Raw genomic sequence first — 22,607 nt, forward strand, 5'->3', positions numbered from 1 at the left:
GTCACCGCGTTGAAAGAGCTGAAACTTGGGATCAAAAGCGCTGAAACTTGCACACCCCACACCCTACCTGGCCCTGGGACAGGAAGTTGGCCATGAGAGCCCCCTTCACTGCATTCTCCAGGTCACTGTCCTCAAAGATGAGCAGAGGAGACTTCCCACCAAGTTCCAGAGTCACTTGCTTTACCCCCTTGGAGCACATCTCCATAATCTGAGGGTTAAGAGTGTTTTGTTATGTGTTAATGCCAAAGACTACTTTTCCCATAATACAATGGACATTGTATGAATTATAGAGTCTCAACACAAAAAACGTAAGTTGCGATCTTATTCTGGGATTGTTAGATTTACCTTCTTGCCTGTGGGCACGCTGCCGGTGAATGAGACCTTAGCCACGTCTGGGTGGTGGCAGAGCAGGCTGCCCGTCTCCTGCCCACCCTGAACTATGTTGAACAGTCCCTCTGGGGCCCCGGCCTTGGCATAAATCTCCGCCAGCAGCACCGCCGTCACTGGAGTCACAGGTGAAGGCTTGAACACCATGGAGTTGCCTGATGGGGTGAGAGCAAGACAGAGGGAAAAGGAATGTTTGAACATTTTTATTTCTATCAATTGTGTTTGTGTCAATGTAAATTGAGCAAGTTTAAAAGATTACAGTTGCATTGTTTTGCATAGTAACAATTATGGCAATAAAGTGTGTGTTTGACATTATACTGTAACTTAAGAGTGCGTGGTCATACCACAGGCCAGGGCTGGTGCCGACTTCCAGGCTGCTATCTGAAAGGGGTAGTTCCATGCACCGATCCCCACACAGACGCCTAGAGGCTCCCGCCGTGTGTAGGCAAAGGAGCCTCCGGGTAGCTGGACATGCTGGCCTAGATGGACAGAACGGGCAAACAGTGACAACACCATTAGTGGTCAGCGGCATACATAGTCATCTTGATATCTTTACTACACACTAATGCCAACAATCCTCCCCCCAACTGCATCAGAATTCCTATTATGACCCAGTGTAACCCCCCCTATCCATCGTCATGCCAACCTGCCAGAGTGCTGGCCACCCCAGCGTAATACTCTATACACAGTCTGGCAGAGTCCACGTCCATTCGGGCTTCTGTGATGGACTTCCCGTTGTTCACCACCTCAATCTCCGCAATGTCCTCTCTCCTGTTCTGTCCACAATAGGAGAGCAAGTTCAATAGTCAGAGACTTCAATCCAAAAACTCAAATGAACTGACTTTTGAAACATTCCAAATCAGTACACTCAAGTTAACCTACAGCATGTGCAAACAGTATAATCTTGAGCAATGAGATGGATTCTGTGTTCAGTTCTGACTGTATGGGGGGGCAGAACAAACTCTGGTATCAAAAAGAGATGCATTCTGGGATGGATACCTCAATGATACGGGCAGCCTCTATCATGATGTGTGCCCTCTCCATCCCTGACATCCGGCTCCAGCCCTGGTAGGCAGACTGGGCTGCCTGCACTGCCTGGTTCACCTCCACAGACCCACAGAGTTCTAGCTCACACAGGACCCGACCTGCCAGCACAAAACAGCAGTGCCAGTCATACACACACACACACATACTGGACAAACTATCTGACATGCTATGAGAAACATGACAGAAGTTATATCAACGTAGTACAAGGAAATTGTGTACTCCTCCACTCCAGTGTAGGTTATATACGCATCAACTATGCCTATACCCATTCAGCTTAGTGTGACCATAACAAGGAAACAGTGCAAAGTTTATGACAGGATACATGATGTGTGTGTGTGTGTGTGTGTGTGTGTGTGTGTGTGTGTGTGTGTGTGTGTGTGTGAAAAACAATTGGTTTTCAGCCAGCTTAATAAAATGACAATGACTTCAGATCAAAGCCCAACAGTGGAGATTAATCAATATAAGAAAGCATTTGGGGTTAACATCATTTAATATAGACCTAAGATCAATTTCAGTATTTCATTAACCCTTAGTAGGACTTTGACCTCCACAGTCCCCAATGAGGCGCAACCATAGAGATAGATAGAGGACTCATCTTCGTATCTGTGCCATTATAGCGCTAGTCACACACACACACAAACTATCTGACATGCTATGAGAAACATGACAAGTTATATCAACAAGTAAATTGTGTATTCCTCCAATTCTGATGTGGGTACACCCATCAACTATATACCCATTCCACTGAGTGACTGTAACAAGGAAACAGTGCAAAGTTTATGACAGGATACAGCGTGACAAACAATTGGTTTTCAGCCAGCTGAATAAAATCACAGTGACTTCAGATCTAAGTCCAACAGTGGAGGTTAATCAATAAAAGAAAAAGCACTTTGGGTGTATGAACATGTAAAAATCAAGTTCTGATAAAATAAATCGTTATAAAAGTCGACGGAGGGTTCAGAGAGTACTCTTTAGAAACCAGGTAGCTACCAGTTGCAGGTTCGTAAACTGGCTCAGTGGTTGACACATCCCTGATCTTTACTCTGTCTCCGCACCAGAAGTTCAGCGGGACTTTGACGTCCACGGTCCCCGATGAGGCACAACGTAGAGTTGCAGAGAGTAGAGCAGCAGGTCGGAGCCGCCGGAACAAAACAAGCTTTTGAAACATCTTTCTGACAGTCGGACTTCGGACAGTTGCAACTGCAACTAGCTACAACTGCAAAAAACAGTAGGCTATTATTAGTCATGTCAAAAACAGCAGTAAACAAAACCCTCAAGCAATAATCATGCATGTGTGTTACAAAATGTGGCAGGCTAACGTTAGCTGGCAGTCGAACTGTGGCAACAATTCAACTATCCGTAAACAAATATAGCGATTCACTGACAGTTGTAACAAAATAACAATTCCACATGTCGTTGCATTGAACTTACACAAACATGTCCTTGTAGAAATGTTAGATGTTTTACAATGCGATCATAAAATGTAAACTTTATATTTAACCCCAAAATGCACGACCACGAACTGCTGCTACGAGAAATGCTGCTTTGGAAATTAACCGTAACTACAGGAGAACATGCGCAAACCAATTCAATCCATGCAGCTGTTGGGCTCTTGAGGCAAAGAAAAAAATGACATTAAAAAGAGGTTCAACACCTTAAATAGTTTATTATTTATGTAGAAACCAATGACATGTTGGAAATCTAAACCTGCTAATCTCAGTACAGTTGAATGGATCAACAATTAGCACAAACAGTAAATTAACTGTACAATGCTGAGGAAAACTGAACAACATGCAATCTTACATTGGCATATTTACATTGAAGTTTTGGATGTAGTTGGAGGTTACAGAGAACTGGGAAACTTTTACCACACTGAACACAACTAAATGGCTTCTGTCCACTGTGAAATCGCTCATGTGTTTGGCAGTTGTCCTGCCTTGCAAACCTCTTGCCACAGAGTCTGCAACTGAAAGGTCTCTCACCCGTGTGAACACTCTGATGTGACTTAAGTCTTAGTTTCTGAGTAAAACTTTTCCCACACTCAAGACATCTGTATGGCTTGACTCCAGCATGAGAGTGCTGGTGTGCTTCAAGTTGACAATGGCGGTGGAAGCTCTTTCCACACAATGAGCAGATGAACACTTTTTGGTTTGGTACAGCTCTCCAAACATTCACCATCCTCTTTGTTTTCAATCTGTTCTTATTAAGAATATGCTCTTGGTTGTGTGTGTGTGACTCCGATGTAATCTCAATTGCTCTCGAGCCCTTGTGAAGAAGGTCCTGGCTGCTGCAGTCTGGGATGTAAAATCAAGCCCTCCCTCGCAGCAGGATGCAGAGTATCTCTGTACTGCCCCTGCACAACATGTATGGACTCAGACATGGCATCGTCATGATACACAGCATTGTTGTTTAATGTCCGGAAATTAGGACAGAAGGGGTTACCGTGCCCTTATTGGTTTATGGAATAGAAACATACAGTATACAGTATGACAAAACATACACTACATGACCAAAACCACTCTTCTGGGAAGGCTTTCCACTTGATGCAGTTAGAACATTTCTGCGGGGACTTGCTTCCATTCGGTCACAAGAGCATTAGTGATGTTGGGCGATTAGGTCTGGCTCGCAGTCAGCATTCCAATTCATCCCAAAGGTGTTCGATGGAGTTGAGGTCAGGGCTCTGTGCAGGCCAGTCAAGTTCTTCCACACCGATCTCAACAAATCATTTCTGTATGGACCTCGCTTTGTGAAAGGGGGCATTGTCATTCTGAAACAGGAAAGGTCCTTCCCTAAACGGTTACCACAAAGTTGGAAGCACAGAATCGTCTAGAATATCATTGTACGTTGTAGCGTTAAGATTTAACTTCACTGTAACTAAGGAGCCTAGCCCGAACCATGAAAAACAGCCCCAGACCATTATTCCTCCTCCACCAAACTTTACAGTTGGCACTTTGCATTCGGACTGCCAGATGGTAAAGCGTGATTCATCACTTCAGAGAACGCATTTCCACTGCTCCAGAGTCCAATGGCGGCGAGCTTTACACCACTCCAGCCGACGCTTGGCATTGTGTATGGTAATCTTAGGCTTGTGTGCGGCTGCTCGACCATGGAAACCCATTTCATAAAGCTCCTTGACGAACAGTTCTTGTGCTGATGTTGCTTCCAAAGGCAGTTTGGAACTCGGTAGTGAGTATTGCAACTGAGGACAGACAATTTATACGCGTTATGCGCTTCAGCACTCGGTGGTCCCGTTCTGTGAGTTTGTGTGGCCTACCACTTTGCGGCTGAGCCGTTGTTGCTCCTAGACGTTTCCACTTAACAATAACAGCCCTTACAGTTGACTGGGGCAGCTCTAGCAGGGCAGAAATGTGATGAACTGAGTTGTTGGAAAGGTGGTATGCTATGACGGTGCCACATTGAAAGTCACTGAACTCTTCAGTAAGGCCATTCTACTGCCAATGTTTGTCTATGGACATTGCATGGTGGTGTGCTTGATTTCATACACCTGTCAGCAATGGGTGTGGCTGAAATAGCCAAATCCCCTCATTTGTAGCGGTGTCCACATACACTATATATACACAAAAGTATCTAGACAATGCTCCTAAGAAGTTATTACGTTTGCTTGCTCACCCTTAACAATACCCATAGTTATGCATGATATGTGATACCTGAGATGTCCATACTAGGGTGTAAATTGACATCTCTTTGTAGATTGATTAAAACCAAGTTAAAATTGATAATTGAGTTAATGGGTAGAAAATAACAACAAAAAATGAGGACATTTACAGTGAGAGAGAGTGAGGATAATGCAGAGGATCTGTTTTCTGAGTAGCCTTGAATCTTAGTGGGACGTTTCTAGGTACAGGCTGATTTATTCAGGCAGTATAATTCATAGTGAGATTAACAGTCAATAGTCAGAGACTTCAATCCAAAGACTGAAATTAACTGACTTTTAAAACATTCCATACTAGTACACTAATGTTAACCTACAGCATGTGCAAACAGTATAAAGATCAGGGACAGAAAAGACCGTGAATTTGGAGTGACAGATCATCAAAACCTGGTATCATAAAGATGCATTCTGGGATGGATACCTCAATGATATGGGCAGCTTCTAACATGTGTGCCCTCTCCATCCCTGACATCCGGCTCCAGCCCTGGTAGGCAGACTGGACTGCCTGCACTGCCTGGTTCACCTCCACAGACCCACAGAGTTCTAGCTCACACAGGACCCGACCTGCCAGCACAAAACAGCAGTGCCAGTCATACACACACACACACACACACACATACTGGACAAACTATGACATGCTATGAGAAACATGACAGAAGTTATATCAACGTAGTACAAGGAAATTGTGTATTCCTCCACTCCAGTGTAGGTTATATACGCATCAACTATGCCTATACCCATTCAGCTTAGTGTGACCATAACAAGGAAACAGTGCAAAGTTTATGACAGGATACATGATGTGTGTGTGAAAAACAATTGGTTTTCAGCCAGCTTAATAAAATGACAATAACTTCGGATCAAAGCCCAACAGTGGAGATTAATCAATATAAGAAAGCATTTGGGGTTAACATCAATTAATATAGACCTAAGATCAATTTCAGTTTTTCATTAACCCTTAGTGGGACTTTAGTGGGACTTTGACCTCCCAATGAGGCGCAACCATAGAGATAGATAGAGGACTCATCTTCGTATCTGTGCCATTATAGCGTCTGTGACAGCATGGGCAGCGCCATTGGTGCTATCTCCATTTTAAAGTAGTACAATTTTTTTCTACACGATTGGCTGATCCTTCCTGATGACCCGGTTGGACATGACTCCAACAGGGTCACCAGGAGGAATCAGCCAATAAAGTTGGAAGTCCCACCCAGTTGACTACATTAAAATGGTGGAAGCCCTCAAAGGTACTGCCCATGCAAACACAGCCTTTTGGCGACTAGAGGCCTCTATCATTCTCTATGGACGCTAAGTAGCACCGCAGAGAGTAGAGCCCGGTTTCTGATGCATCGTTCCTATAACTGCCAACGGTGTCACATGCGTTTCCCAAAACACCACGTAGGGAGAAAAGTGTCTACTAAGTATGTCGTTGGAGCATGTATCAGCAGAGGTGTTATGCCGGTTGGGGGCACGTGCCCCCTCAGATTTGTCCTGTTAATAATTTGCTATGTATACTACTAGCCACCTATCAATTTTATGAAGTTGGCTTTAGCTAACCCAGATAGGTTCCTTGGACAGTTGGTCATTATGACGTTGGGAATTTGAGACAAAATATCTAAAGGATTGTATTATTAAACAGACTTTCCAAATGTGGGTCTGTTGTAGAACCACTTCCTCTCTGCTTACCTCATGTCATGTGTGCCTCAATTGGTAGAGCATGGTGCTTACAATGCCAAGGTTGTGGGTTCAATTCCAACAAGGGACCAGTACATGTCTCACATGTTGTTGCACTGCATTTACACAGAAAAGTAATTGTAGAAAAGTTAGATGTTTTACAATTCAAATTTAACCCCGAACAAGCAACTGAAATTAACTGTAAATACAGGAGAACACATGTTGCTTTCTAGATGAGGCAAAAAAAATAACATGGAAAAAAAGGATTAACATCTTTAATACTTCATTCATAATGTAGAAACCGATTACAATTTGGAAACCTAAACCTGCAAGTCTCAGTACAGTTGAAAGGCTCAACAATTAACATATGTAAACAGTTCATTAACTGTACAATATTGAGGAAAACACTATACAACATATGCAGTCTTAAATTCTGACATTGGCAAATTTACATTGATGTTTTTGATGTAATTTGAGGTTACCGAGAACCGTGAAACTTTTACCACACTGAACACAACTAAATGGCTTTTGTCCACTGTGAAATCGCTCATGTCTTTGGCAGTTGTCCTGCCTTGTAAACATCTTGCCACAGAGTCTGCAACTGAAAGGTCTCTCACCCGTGTGAACACTCTGATGTGACTTAAGTCTATTTTTCTGAGTAAAACTTTTCCCACACTCAAGACATCTGTATGGCTTGACTCCAGCATGAGAGTGCTGGTGTGCTTCAAGTTGACAATGGCGGTGGAAGCTCTTTCCACACAATGAGCAGATGAACACTTTTTGGTTTGGTACAGCTCTCCAAACATTTACCATCCTCTTTGTTTTCAATCTGTTCTTATTAAGAATATGCTCTTGGTTGTGTGACTCTAATGTGCTCTCAGTTGCTCTCATAAGCCCTTGTGAAGAAGGTCCTGGCTGCTGCATTCTGGGCTGTAAAATGAAGCCCTCCCTCACAACAGGATGCAGAGTATCTCTGTACTGCCCCTGCACAACATGTATGGACTCAGACATGGCATCGTCATGATACACAGGATGCCTCTCAGGCTCCACTTTCACTGGGACAGTGCTGAATATGTCATCCAGTGGTTTCCCTACAATGGACAAAGAGTTACAGGAAGGATGGGATGGGATGGGAGTGGGATATTGATCTGCCTGAGATGAGAACATCTGTAAGCATCTCCCTGTAGAGTAAGACCCATCTGGGTGGCCTGAATTATTCCCACTTAGTCCTTGTGTAACAGAGGACCACAGCTGACTATCTCTCTCATCCATTCTAAAGTCCACACTGTCTGTGATTCCTGGATCTTGTATGGTTCCCTGGGCTACATGTTCTTCCACCTGCTCTGCTTTCACCAGAAACTCCAGTCCACCCCTCACCTCTTCAAGGTGTCCAGACCTCTGCAGCTCATTGAAGCTCTCTACTGGGTCCTCTACAGGCATGGCTTGGGCTTTTTGGTCCTCTTCATCACCTGGAAGTAGACAGTTTATGTAATTTTGAGAAATTATAAAGTCAAATAAGCAATAAAACAAAAATACTGAACAATGCAACATAACCTGACTTGTACCACTAAGAGTAGGCTTGCCTCTCACCTTTTTGTGGAGTCCCACTCCCAACCTGAATTCCCTCAGCATGTTGCCTGTCATCTGTCACTCGTGTTGCTGCTTCTCTTTGAGCTTTCCTCAGTTCTCTTTCCATCAGCTGTAAACTATTTTGAAGACCTTCTATCTCATTTTCTTTCTGACACATTTCAAGCCGTAGCACTACAGTGCCCTCGTCTACAAGTTTGGTTATTTCTGCAACAGCTGACTTTGTTAGCACGTCCATGATGGCAGCTATTTGTGTACTGAAAGAAACAGACATTGTTTAAAAAAAAAAAAAAAAAATCTACGTTGTTACACAAAAACGAATATGTAGTGCTTCTGTGAAATGTTTATAACAGAATCGTTTCTACAATTGTACAGTTCCTTGAAGCTGGCTGGAAGCATTGTTTGTGAAAAAAAGTTCTCTTCCGGGAAGCTTGATAACGGAAACGACGACAGAAAGGGTTACCATAAACTTTCTAATAAATGCCCTTATAGGTGGATATTTCTGTGAAATCAGTCATAAATAGCTACTTGTAAAATTGAAAACACAAATAAGACAATCAGTTCTCTGCAGAAATTTTTTTTTCCGCAAAACCCGTTAAAAATAGAAAATGCTTTGGTTTATGGAATTGATACAAATAATGACAAAACATCTCTAGACAATGCTCCTAAGAAGTTAAATGTGGTTGCTCATCCTTAAATCTATGGTTATGCATGAGATGTGATACCTGACATTTCCATACTTGGGTGTAAATTGACAATCCTTTGCATATTGATTGAAACCAAATTAAAATTGTAAGTTAGGTTATGTTAATAGGTTGAAAATAGCAACAAAAGGGACGACATTTACAGAGAGAAAATCAGTTTTCAGAGTAGCCCTGAATCGAAGTGGGACAGTTCTAGGCCCAGACTGAATTATACAGGCAGTATAATTAATAGTCAGACTTCAATCCAAAGACTGAAATGAACTGAGTTTTCAATTCCTGTCTGCACTTTCCTGGTTCACCTCCATAGACCCACAGGGCTCCAGCTCCCACGGCACCCAACCTGCCAGCACAAAACAACAGCACTAGTCATATAACACACACATACTGGGAAACATGACAAGTTATATCAACAAGTAAATTGTGTATTCCTCCAATTCTGATGTAGGTTATAATACCCATCAACTAGGCCTAATAGTCATTCAGCTTAGTGCGACCATGAGAAAACTGTGCAAAGTTTATGACAGGATACATGATGTGTGCATGTGACAAACAAGTGGTTTTCAGCCAGCTGAATAAAATGACAGTGACTTTTGATCAAAATCCAACAGTGGAACTTAATCAATAAAATTAAGCATTTGGGGTTGTCATAATTTAATATAGGCCTTAAATCAATATATGTTTGAATAAACCCTTATAAAAGTGGAGAGCTTTGAGACTACACTTTAGAAACCAGGTAGCTCGTAAATCGGCTCAGTTGTTTACAACTTTGATTTTCACTCTGTCTCCGCACCAGAAGTTCAGCGGGACTTTGCCGTCCACGATGAGGCGCAATGTAGAGCCGCAGAGTAAGGACTGGTATCTGCTGCATCGTAGTCACTTGCGTTACCCAAAACACCACATAGAGAAAACGTTCACTAAGTGTGTCATTGGCGCATGTGTTGATACTGATGGGATCGAAAGAAAGGCAGCGCTACTCTCAGATAAGCTTTATCCATTCAAATCTTACCTTAATATCAGAATTATTTAACGTGGTCTCGGGACAATTTGAATTATTCTGTAGGTAAATATGTAACACTACATCAAATACAACAAGTGTAGACCTTCCCGTGAAATGCTTACAAGCCCATAACTCTTCTTGAACTGCACTGTTGGTTAAGAAAATATTTACCAAATAGACTAAAGTAAAACAATAAGAATACAAATAACGAGGCTATATACAGGGGGTACCGGTACAGAGTCAGTGTGGGGGGTACAGGTTAGTTGAGGTAATTTGTACATGTAGGTAGGGGTGAAGTGACAATGCATAGATAATAAACAGTGAGTAGCAGCAGTGTACAAAAGCACACTGTCAATGTAAATAGTTCGGTAGCGATTTTATTAATTGTTCAGCAGTCTTATGGCTTGGGGGTAGAAGCTGTTGAGAAGCCTTTTGGTCCTAGACTTGGCACTCCAGTACCGCTTGCCGTGCAGTAGCAGAGAAAACAGTCTATAACCTGGGTAACTAGAGTCTCTGACAATTTTATGGGCTTTCCTCTGACACCGCCTATTATGTAGGTCCTGGATGGCAGGAAGCTTGGCCCCAGTGATGTACTGGACTGTATGCACTACCCCTCTGTAGCGTCTTACAGTCAGATGCCGAGCAGTTGCCATACCAGGCGGTGATGCAACCGGTCAGGATGCTCTTGATGGTGCAGCTGTAGAACCTTTTGAGGATCTGGGGACCCATGCCAAATCTTTTCAGTGTCCTGAGGGGGAAAAAGGTTTTGTTGTGTCCTCTTCACAACTGTCTTGGTATGTTTGGACCATGATAGTTCGTTGGTGATGTGGACACCAAGGAACTTGAAACTCTCGACCCGCTCCACTACAGACCTGTCGATGTTAATGGGGGCCTGTTCAGCCCACCTTTTCCTGTAGTCCATGATCAGCTCCTTTGTCTTGCTCACATTGAGGGAGAGGTTGTTGTCCTGGCACCACACTGCCAGTTCTCTGACCTCCTCCCTGTAGGCCGTCTCATTGTTGTCGGTGATCAGGCCTACCACTGTGGTGTCGTCAGCAAACTTAATGGTGTTGGAGTCGTGTTTGGCCACGCAGTCGTGGGTGAACAGGGAGTGCAGGAGGGGATCATGTACCCAGCCCTGAGGGGCCCCGTGTTAAGGATCAGCGTGGCAAACGTGTTGTTGCCTACTCTTACCACCTGGGGGCGGCCTGTTAGGAAGTCCAGGATCCAGTTGCAGATGGTGGTGTTTCGTTCCAGAGTCCTTAGCTTATTGATGAGCTTTGTGGGCATTATGGTGTTGAACGCTGAGCTGTAGTCAATGAACAGCATTCTCACAAAGGTGTTCCTTTTGTCCAGGTGGGAAAGGGCAGTGTGGTGTGCGATTGCGTCATCTGTGGATCGGTTGGGGCGGTATGCATTTAGTATATGTTAAGTTACATTGTGCATGGAATAGCGGTTGTACAATATCATACGAATTAGAGGACGTATAGTATCATACAAGGTCAACAGCATACACATTGGATGAAGTAACTTATCACAGAGACAAATAATTAGATGTATAGCGAAAGAACGTCTGTGTATAAAGTGATGAGGAACGGAAAAAAGCATCCAACGTCGCAAAGTCTGTAAATAAGGAGCATTGTCAAGTGCAACTTTATTAACCATTTTCAAGGCTGCCTACTTTTGAAGAAAGCTTGGAGTGAGATTTGTTATGTGAATTTCACTGCCCCTTGACATAACCCCTAGATGGGAGTCTGGGTGTCCTCCCCCAGGAAAATGCTACTGTTCTAAAGCTTATTTCTTGCAATTCTACGTATTTTGATATGGCTTAGGCCTATGAGCAGAGTGGAAAATAAAGTGTATTCAGGATGCTTTGAACATTAAATGAACACTCAATTTGACGTCTTTGTTATTGAGATTTTTGTGGGATTAAATTTAAAGTATGCTAATGTTTTACTTTTTTTTAACTTTATTTATAGCTTTTCAGATAAAAACAGTACAAACCCAACCCCTCATTCTCCCATCCATCCATCCACTCCCTCCAACTCTCCCTCCAAACCAGGTCTCTATAAAAGTTCAATAGGAAAGAAAAACAGAAACAAAACAGTAAAAGAAACAAAAACAATGGCGAAAGAAAGTTACATAAAAATGATCAGCAAAAATGGCCACTAGAACATACATGACTGCTTACCAAACTATGAAAGTTACACTAAGAAAAAGACAACCTGGTCCCCATTAATACAATACGTGGAGAGCCTAAGTCTAACTTTTGTTGGGACCCATACTCTGTGTACCTAACCTTCTCCAGAGGCAGAGATGACATCAGCTCCTTAACCCACTGCATAAAAGAGGGTGGCTTGGCAGACTTCCAGTGAAAGAGGACAAGGTGGCGAGCTAGCAGCTTGGTAGCATTCTGGTCTAGGGGAAGTACCCCAAAAATGACAGTGACCAGGTTGGGGCTAACAGTTGTATTACACATACGTGAGAAGCCACTCAAAGATTGGCATGATCAAAACATGTGTCCCACAGTCGCTGGACTCTGGTGGCATCTCAATGCTGGGAACAGATGATTAGATGTTAATGGAGAGAAGCCTCTTGCTTGTTTAGGGCTAAAGTGACTTCGGAATTGGGACCAGATTTTAAGGGAGTTCTTAACAATGGGGTTCAAAACATAGGTGCCAAGGCCATGGGCAGTGGGGAGCACAGGAGCAAGACCGGAGAAGTTGGAAGGCTTAGGTCTCTCTAGATATACCTTTATCATTGGTGGATTTGACTTATTCCAAATGAAGTTTGAAATGTAGCTGTCCAGTTGTTTGAACATCAACTTTGGCAGAAAAATGGGAATAATTTGGAATAAGTACAAAAACCTAGGTAGTACAGGCCATCGTCTTACCAGAATAAATGCGACCTGATAATGAAATGGGAAGAGACGACCACTTTATGAAATCCTGCTTAGTGCGTTCCAGGAATGTTTTGAAGTAATGTTTTAACAGAACCTTAAATGAGCATGTGATCTTTATCCCCAAATAAGTAGAGACCTCATGCTCCACCTTAAATGGGAAATTGGCATACCCAATTCCTTCTGCTAACTGATTAATGGGGAGGAGCACGCTTTTTCTTAGGTTTAACTTATAAACCAGAGAATGTCCCAAAACCTTGTAGCATGTCCAAGAGATGGGGTATAGACTCCACAGGGTTAGAGCTGTATAAAATATTGTCTGCATATAAGGACACCTTGTGAGTTGTTTCCCCTAAATACTCTCCTCCGCCCGCAGGGTGATAGCAAGAGGCTCAATAGCCATATAAAATAGGAAAGGGGATAAACAGCAACCCTGCCTGGCCCCCCTGTGGAGAGGGAAGTAGCTGGAGGTAACATTGTTGGTGTGAACAGAAGCCACTGGGGGCGGGTACAAAGTCTTAATCCAGGAAAGGAATGACGGGCCAAACCCAAATCTCTAGTACTGTAAATAGATATTCCCACTCAACCTGGTCGAAAGCCTTCTCAGCATCAAGAGAGATGACAACCTCTGGCTGTACAGTTGAGTGGGCAGAATGAAGAACATTAAATATCCGGTGTATATTATAGAAAGATTGCCTAACTGAGATAAATCTGGTTTGGTCAGAGTTAATTATATTAGGCATCACTGTCTCTAAACAGTGCGAGAGGACCTTAGTGAGAATTTTATAAATCGCAGCACAAAAGGCTTATAGGGAGGTATGAGGCACTTTAGTGGATTCTTGCCTTTTTTAAGCAAAACCGAAATAGTCGCCTGGGTGAGTGTCTGTGGCAGTTTCTGACTAGAAAGAATTTCATTGTACATTGAGCTGAGGATAGGGGATAATTTAGAGGAGAATGCTTTATAAAATTCAATAGGGAAGCCACCAAGCCCAGGGGCTTTACCGCTCTGCATGGACTGGATTGCCAGAGTAGCTTCATCATCACTTAGAGGCATCCATGTTGGTATGTTCATCTGAATTGAGACAGGGGATGTCCAGATTGTCTAGAAATGCATGCATTCGAGATGTCAGGAAGAGCCTCTGACGAGTAACGAGCAGAATAGAATTGCTTAAATTTATTGTTGATTTCTTTGGGATTGGTAGAAGTTGAATCAGCTGCAACACAAATTTCAGGTATGGTGCTGCTAGCAGCGGATTGTCGAAGCTGGTGAGATAACAACTTGCCAGCTTTCTCACCGTGTTCATAGAATCTTTGCCTCGACCTAAACAGAAGCTGTTCCGTTTGTTTGGTGGAAAGATTGTCAAATGCCGATTGGTGTAGCAGTCTCTGTAGAGTTCAGGAGTCAGAGAAGAGGCATATCTGTTGTCCACATCTAGAATGAGTTGAGATAGCTCCGATAAGCATTTGGTGCGATATTTGTTGTCATACGCTGTGTATTAAATAATTTGGCCCCTTAGATATGCTTTTAACGACTCCCACAAAGTAGAGTGAGACATGACAGGGGTTCAGTTGATCTGTAAAAATATTTCAATGTGAGTTGATATGTATTTTTTAAACACACTACAGGATAGTAATAGTGGGTCAAGTTGCCACACGCGTTGTGACACAGTACTGTCCGGAAAGCGGATATCTAGCTGGACAGAGCTGTGGTCTGAGATAACGATGCTGTGATATTGGCTATTAGTTACAAAAGGAAGAATTTTATTGTCCAGCAGGAAAAAGTCAATCCTAGTGTATGAGCGGTGGATTGGAGAAGAAAAAAAGAGTACTGTTTAGCAGTGGGATTGCTCCTTCTCCATGGATCAGACAAATTATAGGATTCTAGAACTTGGTTGATTACTGGGCCTGATTTTGAAATTACATTGTTGGGCTTCGGTCTGGATCTGTCTAGACTTGGATGCAATACACAATTGGAATCTCCGCCCAGTATCAAATTATGAGAGTTAAGGTCGGAAAGTGTTGCGATGAGGTCAGAGAAAAAATCAGCGTCATCCCAATTAGGACCATAGAGGTTAGCCAGAATAACCTGTGTGCTAAACAATTTACCCATCACTATAATATATCTGTCATTAGTATCTCAAATTACTTTGGGGACAAAACCGGGTGCCTTTTCTGATAAGGCTGCCCCTCTGGCCTTAGCACCAAAGTTGTAGTGAAATATTTGGTCTACCCATCCTCTCTTTAGTTTATCATTGTCGCTGGACCGGAGATGGGTCTCTTGGAGAAAAACAATGTCCGGACTTAAGGAATTAAGATGAGCATACACTCGGCTATGCTTGACCACCTGGTTAATTCCTTTCACATTCCAGCTGATAAAGCATGTGGAGCCTAGAGTATGTGAATTAGGCATAGTCATAGTAATTAGAAATGAATGTTAGTACGATCACATGGTCAGTGTGCTGAAAGGTCAGAGTAATAAAATATAAAGACAGTAAAAAAATTAAAAACAGCTAAAAACCCAGAAGAAAACCCTTGGACCCTTATGCTGGTCTTCCCCCTGTTAGAAGGCTGCATCTACCTCTCCTAGACTAGAGTAAAATGCTAGCATGTTAAACTGAACCTCAGTAGAGCTCTATCCAGGGCGAACATAATCAAGTTTACACCTAAGGAAGGGAATTCTGGAGGGAACCACCTCAGCCATCCAAGGTATCTTATGCAATATGAATATTTGAAGGATAGTAAAAAGGATAGTAAAGACATGAAAACGTATAATTGTTTGTGTTATTAGTTTAAGCAGACTGTGTTTGTCTATTGTTGTGACTTAGATGAAGATCAGATTTTATGACCAATTTATGCAGAAGTCCAGGTAATTGCAAAGGGTTCACATACTTTTTCTTGCCACTGCACATACATACTCCAAGAACACCAAATTGACTGGCAAACGCTTGGTAATTACTACCCGTCCTGCAGTGTTCGCTCGGCTATACAACCTGCAAACCCGTGCCATCCGCCACCAAGCACCTGGGCGGAACAAACAGTCAAATAGTAAAGAATAATACACATGGTTCTTTGGTAGTATAAACTTGTATGTATTAAACATGCTCACAGTATGTTAGTTGGGTATCCTATTAAGGCATGGAAAGAGAGCTCAGTGGTTATACTTTGGTAGCGACTAGGCTAATTATTACCGCGCCACCTATCACCGTGGCTGTACAGCCGCATCTAGTTGGTAAAAGCTAACTTTGCCATGTACTGTCAATAAAATACGGTAACGATCCTGGGTTTATAAGCGCGGATATCGACTCTACCGCACGAGCATGCTTTTGCGGCACAGCCGATAGCGCGCTGGATTTCGGCCTAGAAGGTCGAGGGTTCGAAACCTGCTCCCTGCTGTTTCATTACAATACTTCAAACTATTGTACTTGTGTGAACATGTCACCCTATACATAACATCATTGTTCATAACGTTAAGTTACTGGATGAATAATTGTCCTTTTTTGGCAGCAGGGTGGAGGCATGTTTCTAATCAAGACATGAATTCACTAGTTGGTCCTTGGTCGCGTTAGCACGGCTAGTGCATTGTCACAGTGTGAGCCCACAATGGCTAGTTAGTATTATGTCGCCTGTCCTCCTGTGGATGTAGGTGCGCGACAATGTATTATTTGGCCTTGGTTGGATCTAAGAATGTCTTCTGCTCGCCGGAGGGAGTAGTTATCGTCAGTGGGTAAACAATGCCGAACTTGGTGTCCAGACAGCGGTGTAGAAGCCACCTCACCTCGAAGGCTGACTTCTTCATGACTGCCGCCATGTAGTCCGAGTAAATGAGAATATTACGGCCGTCGTGGGTGATGGGAGCCGCTCGCACTGCCTTACGGAAGACATCCTTCTCCTGAAGGTAGTGGAATTTAACTACTATGGGTCTGGGCGACTCTCCATTCTTCCGTGTGGACTGTATGTTTCTGTGCGCACGGTCAAGGATGGGGGCGTAATCGCATTTCCTGTAGCAGTTTAGCTATGGACAGGGTAGGCTGCATTCCGCTGACCTGGTAAATAAATAATAAAATGCCCTTTAGACGACCCTTACACTCCAACCAAATCATTGTTATATTTATTTCCCCCCTAGAATCAGGTCACCCTAACAAACTTACATGCTGTCGGTCTCTATCTGCTGCCTTTTCGATGTCACAGCCTAAATGCCAATCACCAAACGAGAGGACAAGTGTGGATTAAATCAACTTTAGTACATGCTGTCAAAAGGCTGCATTCTGCAATAGAGACGGGAGTAACAGCAAACTCATTTTGTTGACAACATTGTACATAAAACAGCGCTACCGTGTTGCTCTATTAACAGTTTTATAAACTCCGCGGAGAACGTTCTCTCTCTCTCTCCATTCAGTGCCTCATTAATCTTGAGTGTTTCTTCTTTAAAACACGCATCCAATCATCTTTATCCTTTACATAACTAGACTAATCATATGCTTTAATGTGCCGCAGTTCACAGTGCCGTGGCAAGACAGGCCAATAATGATAGAGGTTCCGCTTGTGATGTTATTAAATTGCAGGTGCAGATGCTCCGATTTCAAAACCATTTAGAGCACAGTTGAAAATGACTAATTTGAAAAATAAATTTGAAAAATAAAACCAGTACTTTTCGATGCGTGAGAAGAGGCTCAAATGCGTGTCTCACGGCCAATGCGTTAAAGTTTGCAGCTCTGGGTAAGGCAAACAGTTCAGAGATTTAACGATGCTCCTACGAAGGATCTAACGATGAGCTTAACCTTAAACCGGGCCTGGAGCAGCAAGTCTCAGCCTCCGGGCCAAAACAACTTTTGAAGCATCTTTGACAGTCGCACTTGGGTCAGTGGACACCTAGTTACAACGGGAAGAAAGAATTAGGCTATTATTATCAGTCATGTCAAAACCAACAGTGTACAAAATCCTCAAGCAGTAACGTTAATCATGCAACTTATGTTACAAAAGGCTCTGCACATCCAGTAATCCTAGCTGGCAGTCGAACAACAATTCAACTATCCGTAAACAAATATAGTGGTTGATTGAGTAAACAAATATAGTGGTTGATGGACAGTTTCACATTTTGTTGCATTGCATTTACACTGCAAACTCCTTGTAGAAATGTTAGATGTTTTACAATGCAATCAAATGTAAACTTTATTTTAACCCCAAAATGTACTAACTCGAACTGCTGCTACGATCATGCAACAAAGTAACACTATTGGATGTGCTACTGAAATGAATCATAAATACATGAGAATATGCACAAAGCAATTTAAGCTAGCATGCAGCTGTTGCTCTCTTGATGAGGCAAAGATAAATCACATTAAAAAAAGATTCTACATTTTAGTGGCACTCCAGTCTCCTTTTCACCTCATTTTACACCTGATTTACTTAACTATGTATACCAAATACTTATATAATATATAACTTTTATTTAACCAGGTAGGCTAGTTGAGAACAAGTTCTCATTTACAACTGCGACCTGGCCAAGATAAAGCAAAGCAGTGCGACAGTCAAGTATGTAGTGTGTGTATATATTATATATATATATATATATATATATACATACACACACTACATACTTGACTGTATGTTTGTTTATTCCATGTGTAACTCTGTTGTTGTTTGTGTCGCACTGCTTTGCTTTATCTTGGCCAGGTCGCAGTTGTAAATGAGAACTTGTTCTCAACTAGCCTACCTGGTTAAATAAAAGTTAAATAAAAAAATAAAGGCACATGTCAATAGGTGGTCCAGGTAAGTCATGACAAAGCACAAGTAAAAATGTTTTACCCTTTAGTTTGTCGTGTACTTTACTGTATTTATACTTGGGATATCACTATTTAAAAATCACTGGATGACATCTTGAAATACTTGATTGGAAACTTAATCCTGCTAATCTCAGTACAGTTGAACAGTTCAACAATCAACAGTTCATTAAGTGTACAATGCTGAGGAAAACACGGAACATGCAATCTTACATTCAGACATTGGCAAATTTACTTACATTGATGTTTTTGATGTAGTTTGAGGTTACAGAGAACTGTGAAACTTTTACCACACAGCACACAACTAAATGGCTTTTGTCCACTGTGAAATCGCTCATGTGTTTGGCAGTTGTCCTGCCTTGCAAACCTCTTGCCACAGAGTCTGCAACTGAAAGGTCTCTCACCCGTGTGAACACTTTGATGTGACTTAAGTCTTTGTTTCTGAGTAAAACTTTTCCCACACTCAAGACATCTGTATGGCTTGACTCCAGCATGAGAGTGCTGGTGTGCTTCAAGTTGACAATGGCGGTGGAAGCTCTTTCCACACAATGAGCAGATGAACACTTTTTGGTTTGGTACAGCTCTCCAAACATTTACCATCCTCTTTGTTTTCAATCTGTTCTTATTAAGAATATGCTCTTGGTTGTGTGAGTGTGACTCTGATGTGCTCTCAGTTGCTCTCAAGAGGACATGTGAAGAAGGTCCTGGCTGCTGCAGTCTGGGATGTAAAATCAAGCCCTCCCTCACAACAGGATGCAGAGTATCTCTGTACTGCCCCTGCACAACATGTATGGACTCAGACATGGCATCGTCATGATACACAGGATGCCTCTCAGGCTCCACTTTCACTGGGACAGTGCTGAATATGTCATCCAGTGGTTTCCCTACAATGGACAAAGAGTTACAGGAAGGATGGGCTGGGATGGGAGTGGGATATTGATCTGCCTGAGATGAGAACATCTGTAAGCATCTCCCTGTAGAGTAAGACCCATCTGGGTGGCCTGAATTATTCCCACTTAGTCCTTGTGTAACAGAGGACCACAGCTGACTATCTCTCTCATCCATTCTAAAGTCCACACTGTCTGTGATTCCTGGATCTTGTATGGTTCCCTGGGCTACATGTTCTTCCACCTGCTCTGCTTTCACCAGAAACTCCAGTCCACCCCTCACCTCTTCAAGGTGTCCAGACCTCTGCAGCTCATTGAAGCTCTCTACTGGGTCCTCGACAGGCATGGCTTGGGCTTTTTGGTTCTCTTCATCACCTGGAAGTAGAGTAATTGTAAAGTTAAATAAGCAATAAAACAACACCTTGAACAATGCTAAATAACCTGACTTGATAGCACCAAATGTCAGCACGCCTCTTAGGTGCTTTTAGCAACTCGGGTGTATTTACAACCAGCGTGTGGTCCTTTGTAGCTCAGTTGGTAGAGCATGGTGCTTGTAATGTCAGGGTAGTGGGTTCGATTCCCAGACAACCATGCAAAGAAATATATGCATGCATGACTAAGCTGCTTTGGATAAAAGACTCTTCTAAATGGCATAAATATATATATATATATATATATATATATTACATACACTAACCTTGCTTTCAATTGTATCTGTGGGAAGCCAGAAGTTACAACAGACCTGTTTAACCCAATGAGTCCCACCGTAATGTGATGCGTTTTGGACTTTAACCCCTTTTAAACATTGTGTGTTTCAGCTACAGACTACTGGGTTGTACCATTGGATTCTTACAGTTCTTCTGCATAGATACCAGATATCATACGTAGTTACCAACCATTAGTCTGTGATTAACAGGGGCTGAGCTAGAGTGGTGTTTGTGAGACAAGGGCAGATCCTTCAGTGTGTGTAGAATACGAATGGTTTGAGCTACAAACTATTAAAAGCTATCTATGAAAAGCTTAGACTCTCACCAACACACACGTAACATTTTTCACAAGCTACACAAGGGGTTCTTCTACATAGAAGACCATAGGAAATCCCAGGACATAGTGTCTATAATACTTTAACAAGCTCACAACTAGTTTTCACTGACTAGTTGGATATTCATTTCCCAGTGAGCAAACCATTTCTGTACTAAACAGCATTACTATCAATTCATTTTTTAATCAGGATTTGCTTTGGCAGACCTTTAATTGACATTAGCCAATAAAAGTCACGGATGCAACTATTTGTCAAATTGTTTTATGTTCTACTTATACAATGGGTGGGTCTAATCCTGAATGCTGATTGATTAAAATCGCATTCTGCCTGTGTCTATTACACAAGTTACCACCAGCTAAATCAATGAAGTTAAAATGCCTATTTACTCTGTTCCATCTGACTGTGCAATCCAGTCTCATCAACCCAGACAGGCAATTTATAAACTTAATCTCCACTATAAAAAGCATCTAGACATGATCTCACATTTCTTTTAGACTAATATTTAGATTTCAACAGCGGAGATTTGTATACACCTTGTCTGTCTCACCGACATTTGCAACATGGTTTCCATATTCAAATTCTATCTCCAGCTGTCCCATAGTAATGAACGAGTCGGGACGAGACAGGCAGTGTTTCCCAGGCAGTCGAAATCATTAATCAGCTGGCATCCTTTTTATGAATACAATGGAAAGCAACGCTAGTGTATGTAAATTTACCCGCGTTGCTAAAAGCACATACTCTTACCTTTTTGTGGAGTCCCACTCCCAACCCGAATTCCCTCAGCATGTTGCCTGTCATTTGTCACTCGTGTTGCTGCTTCTCTTTGAGCTTTCCTCAGTTCTCTTTCCATCAGCTGTAAACTATTTTGAAGGCCTTCTATCTCATTTTCTTTCCGACACATTTCAAGACGTAGCACGACGGTGCCCTCGTCTACAAGTTTGGTTATTTCTGCAACTGCTGCCTTTGATAGCACATCCATGATTGCAGCTATTTGTGTACTGAAAGAAACAGTGTTAGACATTGTTTTCAAATAAAATCACTGCTGTTATACAAAAGCGAATATGTAGTGCTAGTGCCTCTGGGAAATGTTTATAACAGAATCGTTTTTAACTACTGTACAGCTGATCGAAACTGGCAAGCAGCACTGTTTGGTAAAAAAAAAAAGAAGTCTGGAAAGATGGATAACGGAAATGACGACAAATGTTTACCCTAAACTTCTTCTTCGGTGAGATTTAACGGAGGTTGGCATCCAATACATTACATTACCGCCTCCAACATAACTATTTTTTATTTAACTAGACAAGTCAATTCTGAAGAACTTAAAAACAAGTTCTTATTTACAATGACGGCCTCCCGGGGAACAATCCGTTGTTCAGGGCCAGAATGACAGATTTTACCTTGGGGATTCGATCCAGCAACCTTTTGGTTAGTGGCCCAATGCTCTAACCACTAGTCTACCTGCCACCCCATTACACTTTGTGATACAAAATGTGCAAGGGGAACCAGAAAAAAATAAATGTTCATTTTTAATTACCCTACCAACTAACCATACTCATTAAAACCCAACACCTTATTCCACTACTTTAACCCAATCTGAATCAGGTCAACAGCCTGAGAGGCAGTGGCGATTTTAGCATGTAAATCTTGGTGGGGGAAAAAAAACTAAAGTGGGATGGATGCATGCCAGCAATGCCACAACAATAAACAATACATTAATTGCACTATAACGGTGACAAACGGTGACCACAAACAGCCTACATAAAGCTGACCCAACAGCAGTCTCAAAATCTTGCCACTGCTACACCTGGCTATCAGCAGAGCCTTGTCTGGCAGCAAAACAGTTCATTCAGCCTCATTTACTGCCTTTAAAAAAACATAGCTGATATGGCTGACTTGCTTAAACAAATGTGTTTTCTAATGACAATTAAGATGTACA

General features: G+C 42.3%; 2 protein-coding genes across 3 annotated transcripts; both read right to left on the bottom strand.

The window, feature by feature from the left end:
- Positions 1 to 1,908: 1,908 nt before the first annotated feature.
- a9a1b (Aldehyde dehydrogenase family 9 member A1-B) lies at positions 1,909 to 8,600 on the bottom strand. The gene is given in 5 exon segments (NM_001146608.1): positions 1,909 to 2,650; positions 5,529 to 5,671; positions 6,788 to 6,891; positions 8,153 to 8,244; positions 8,366 to 8,600. A coding segment is annotated over 1 exon segment (255 nt). The 5' UTR covers positions 2,603 to 2,650; positions 5,529 to 5,671; positions 6,788 to 6,891; positions 8,153 to 8,244; positions 8,366 to 8,600; the 3' UTR covers positions 1,909 to 2,347.
- Positions 7,034 to 21,853, bottom strand: LOC106569395 (uncharacterized). 2 transcript variants are annotated; one of them, XM_082960940.1, is made up of 6 exons: positions 21,416 to 21,853; positions 18,982 to 20,004; positions 17,111 to 17,831; positions 16,738 to 17,005; positions 8,366 to 9,406; positions 7,034 to 8,244 (listed from the first exon to the last, which is right to left on the bottom strand). In XM_082960940.1, exons 1-3 carry the CDS (start codon positions 21,690 to 21,692, stop codon positions 17,821 to 17,823), a joined length of 1,311 nt encoding a protein of 436 aa, XP_082817066.1. In that variant the 5' UTR covers positions 21,693 to 21,853; the 3' UTR covers positions 7,034 to 8,244; positions 8,366 to 9,406; positions 16,738 to 17,005; positions 17,111 to 17,820. The 2 variants fall into 2 exon arrangements, with proteins under 2 accessions (XP_082817066.1, XP_082817065.1); XM_082960939.1 differs by lacking the exons at positions 18,982 to 20,004; positions 21,416 to 21,853 and having other exon boundaries at positions 17,111 to 18,490.
- Between the last annotated feature and the right edge of the window lie 754 nt (positions 21,854 to 22,607).

The sequence above is a fragment of the Salmo salar genome, chromosome 14 (assembly GCF_965601325.2).
Source record: "Salmo salar chromosome 14, fSalSal1, whole genome shotgun sequence".
NCBI lineage: Eukaryota > Metazoa > Chordata > Actinopteri > Salmoniformes > Salmonidae > Salmo > Salmo salar.

What these genes read in the sequence shown, in the direction of transcription:
- LOC106569395 (XM_082960939.1), bottom strand. Translation starts at nt 8,636, where the DNA reads ATGTCTGTTTCTTTCAGTACACAAATAGCTGCCATCATGGACGTGCTA. An exon ending in GAGTGGGACTCCACAAAAAG is followed by an intron (nt 8,245 to 8,365) that starts GTGAGAGGCAAG and finishes GTCTACTTCCAG; the next exon opens with GTGATGAAGAGGACCAAAAA.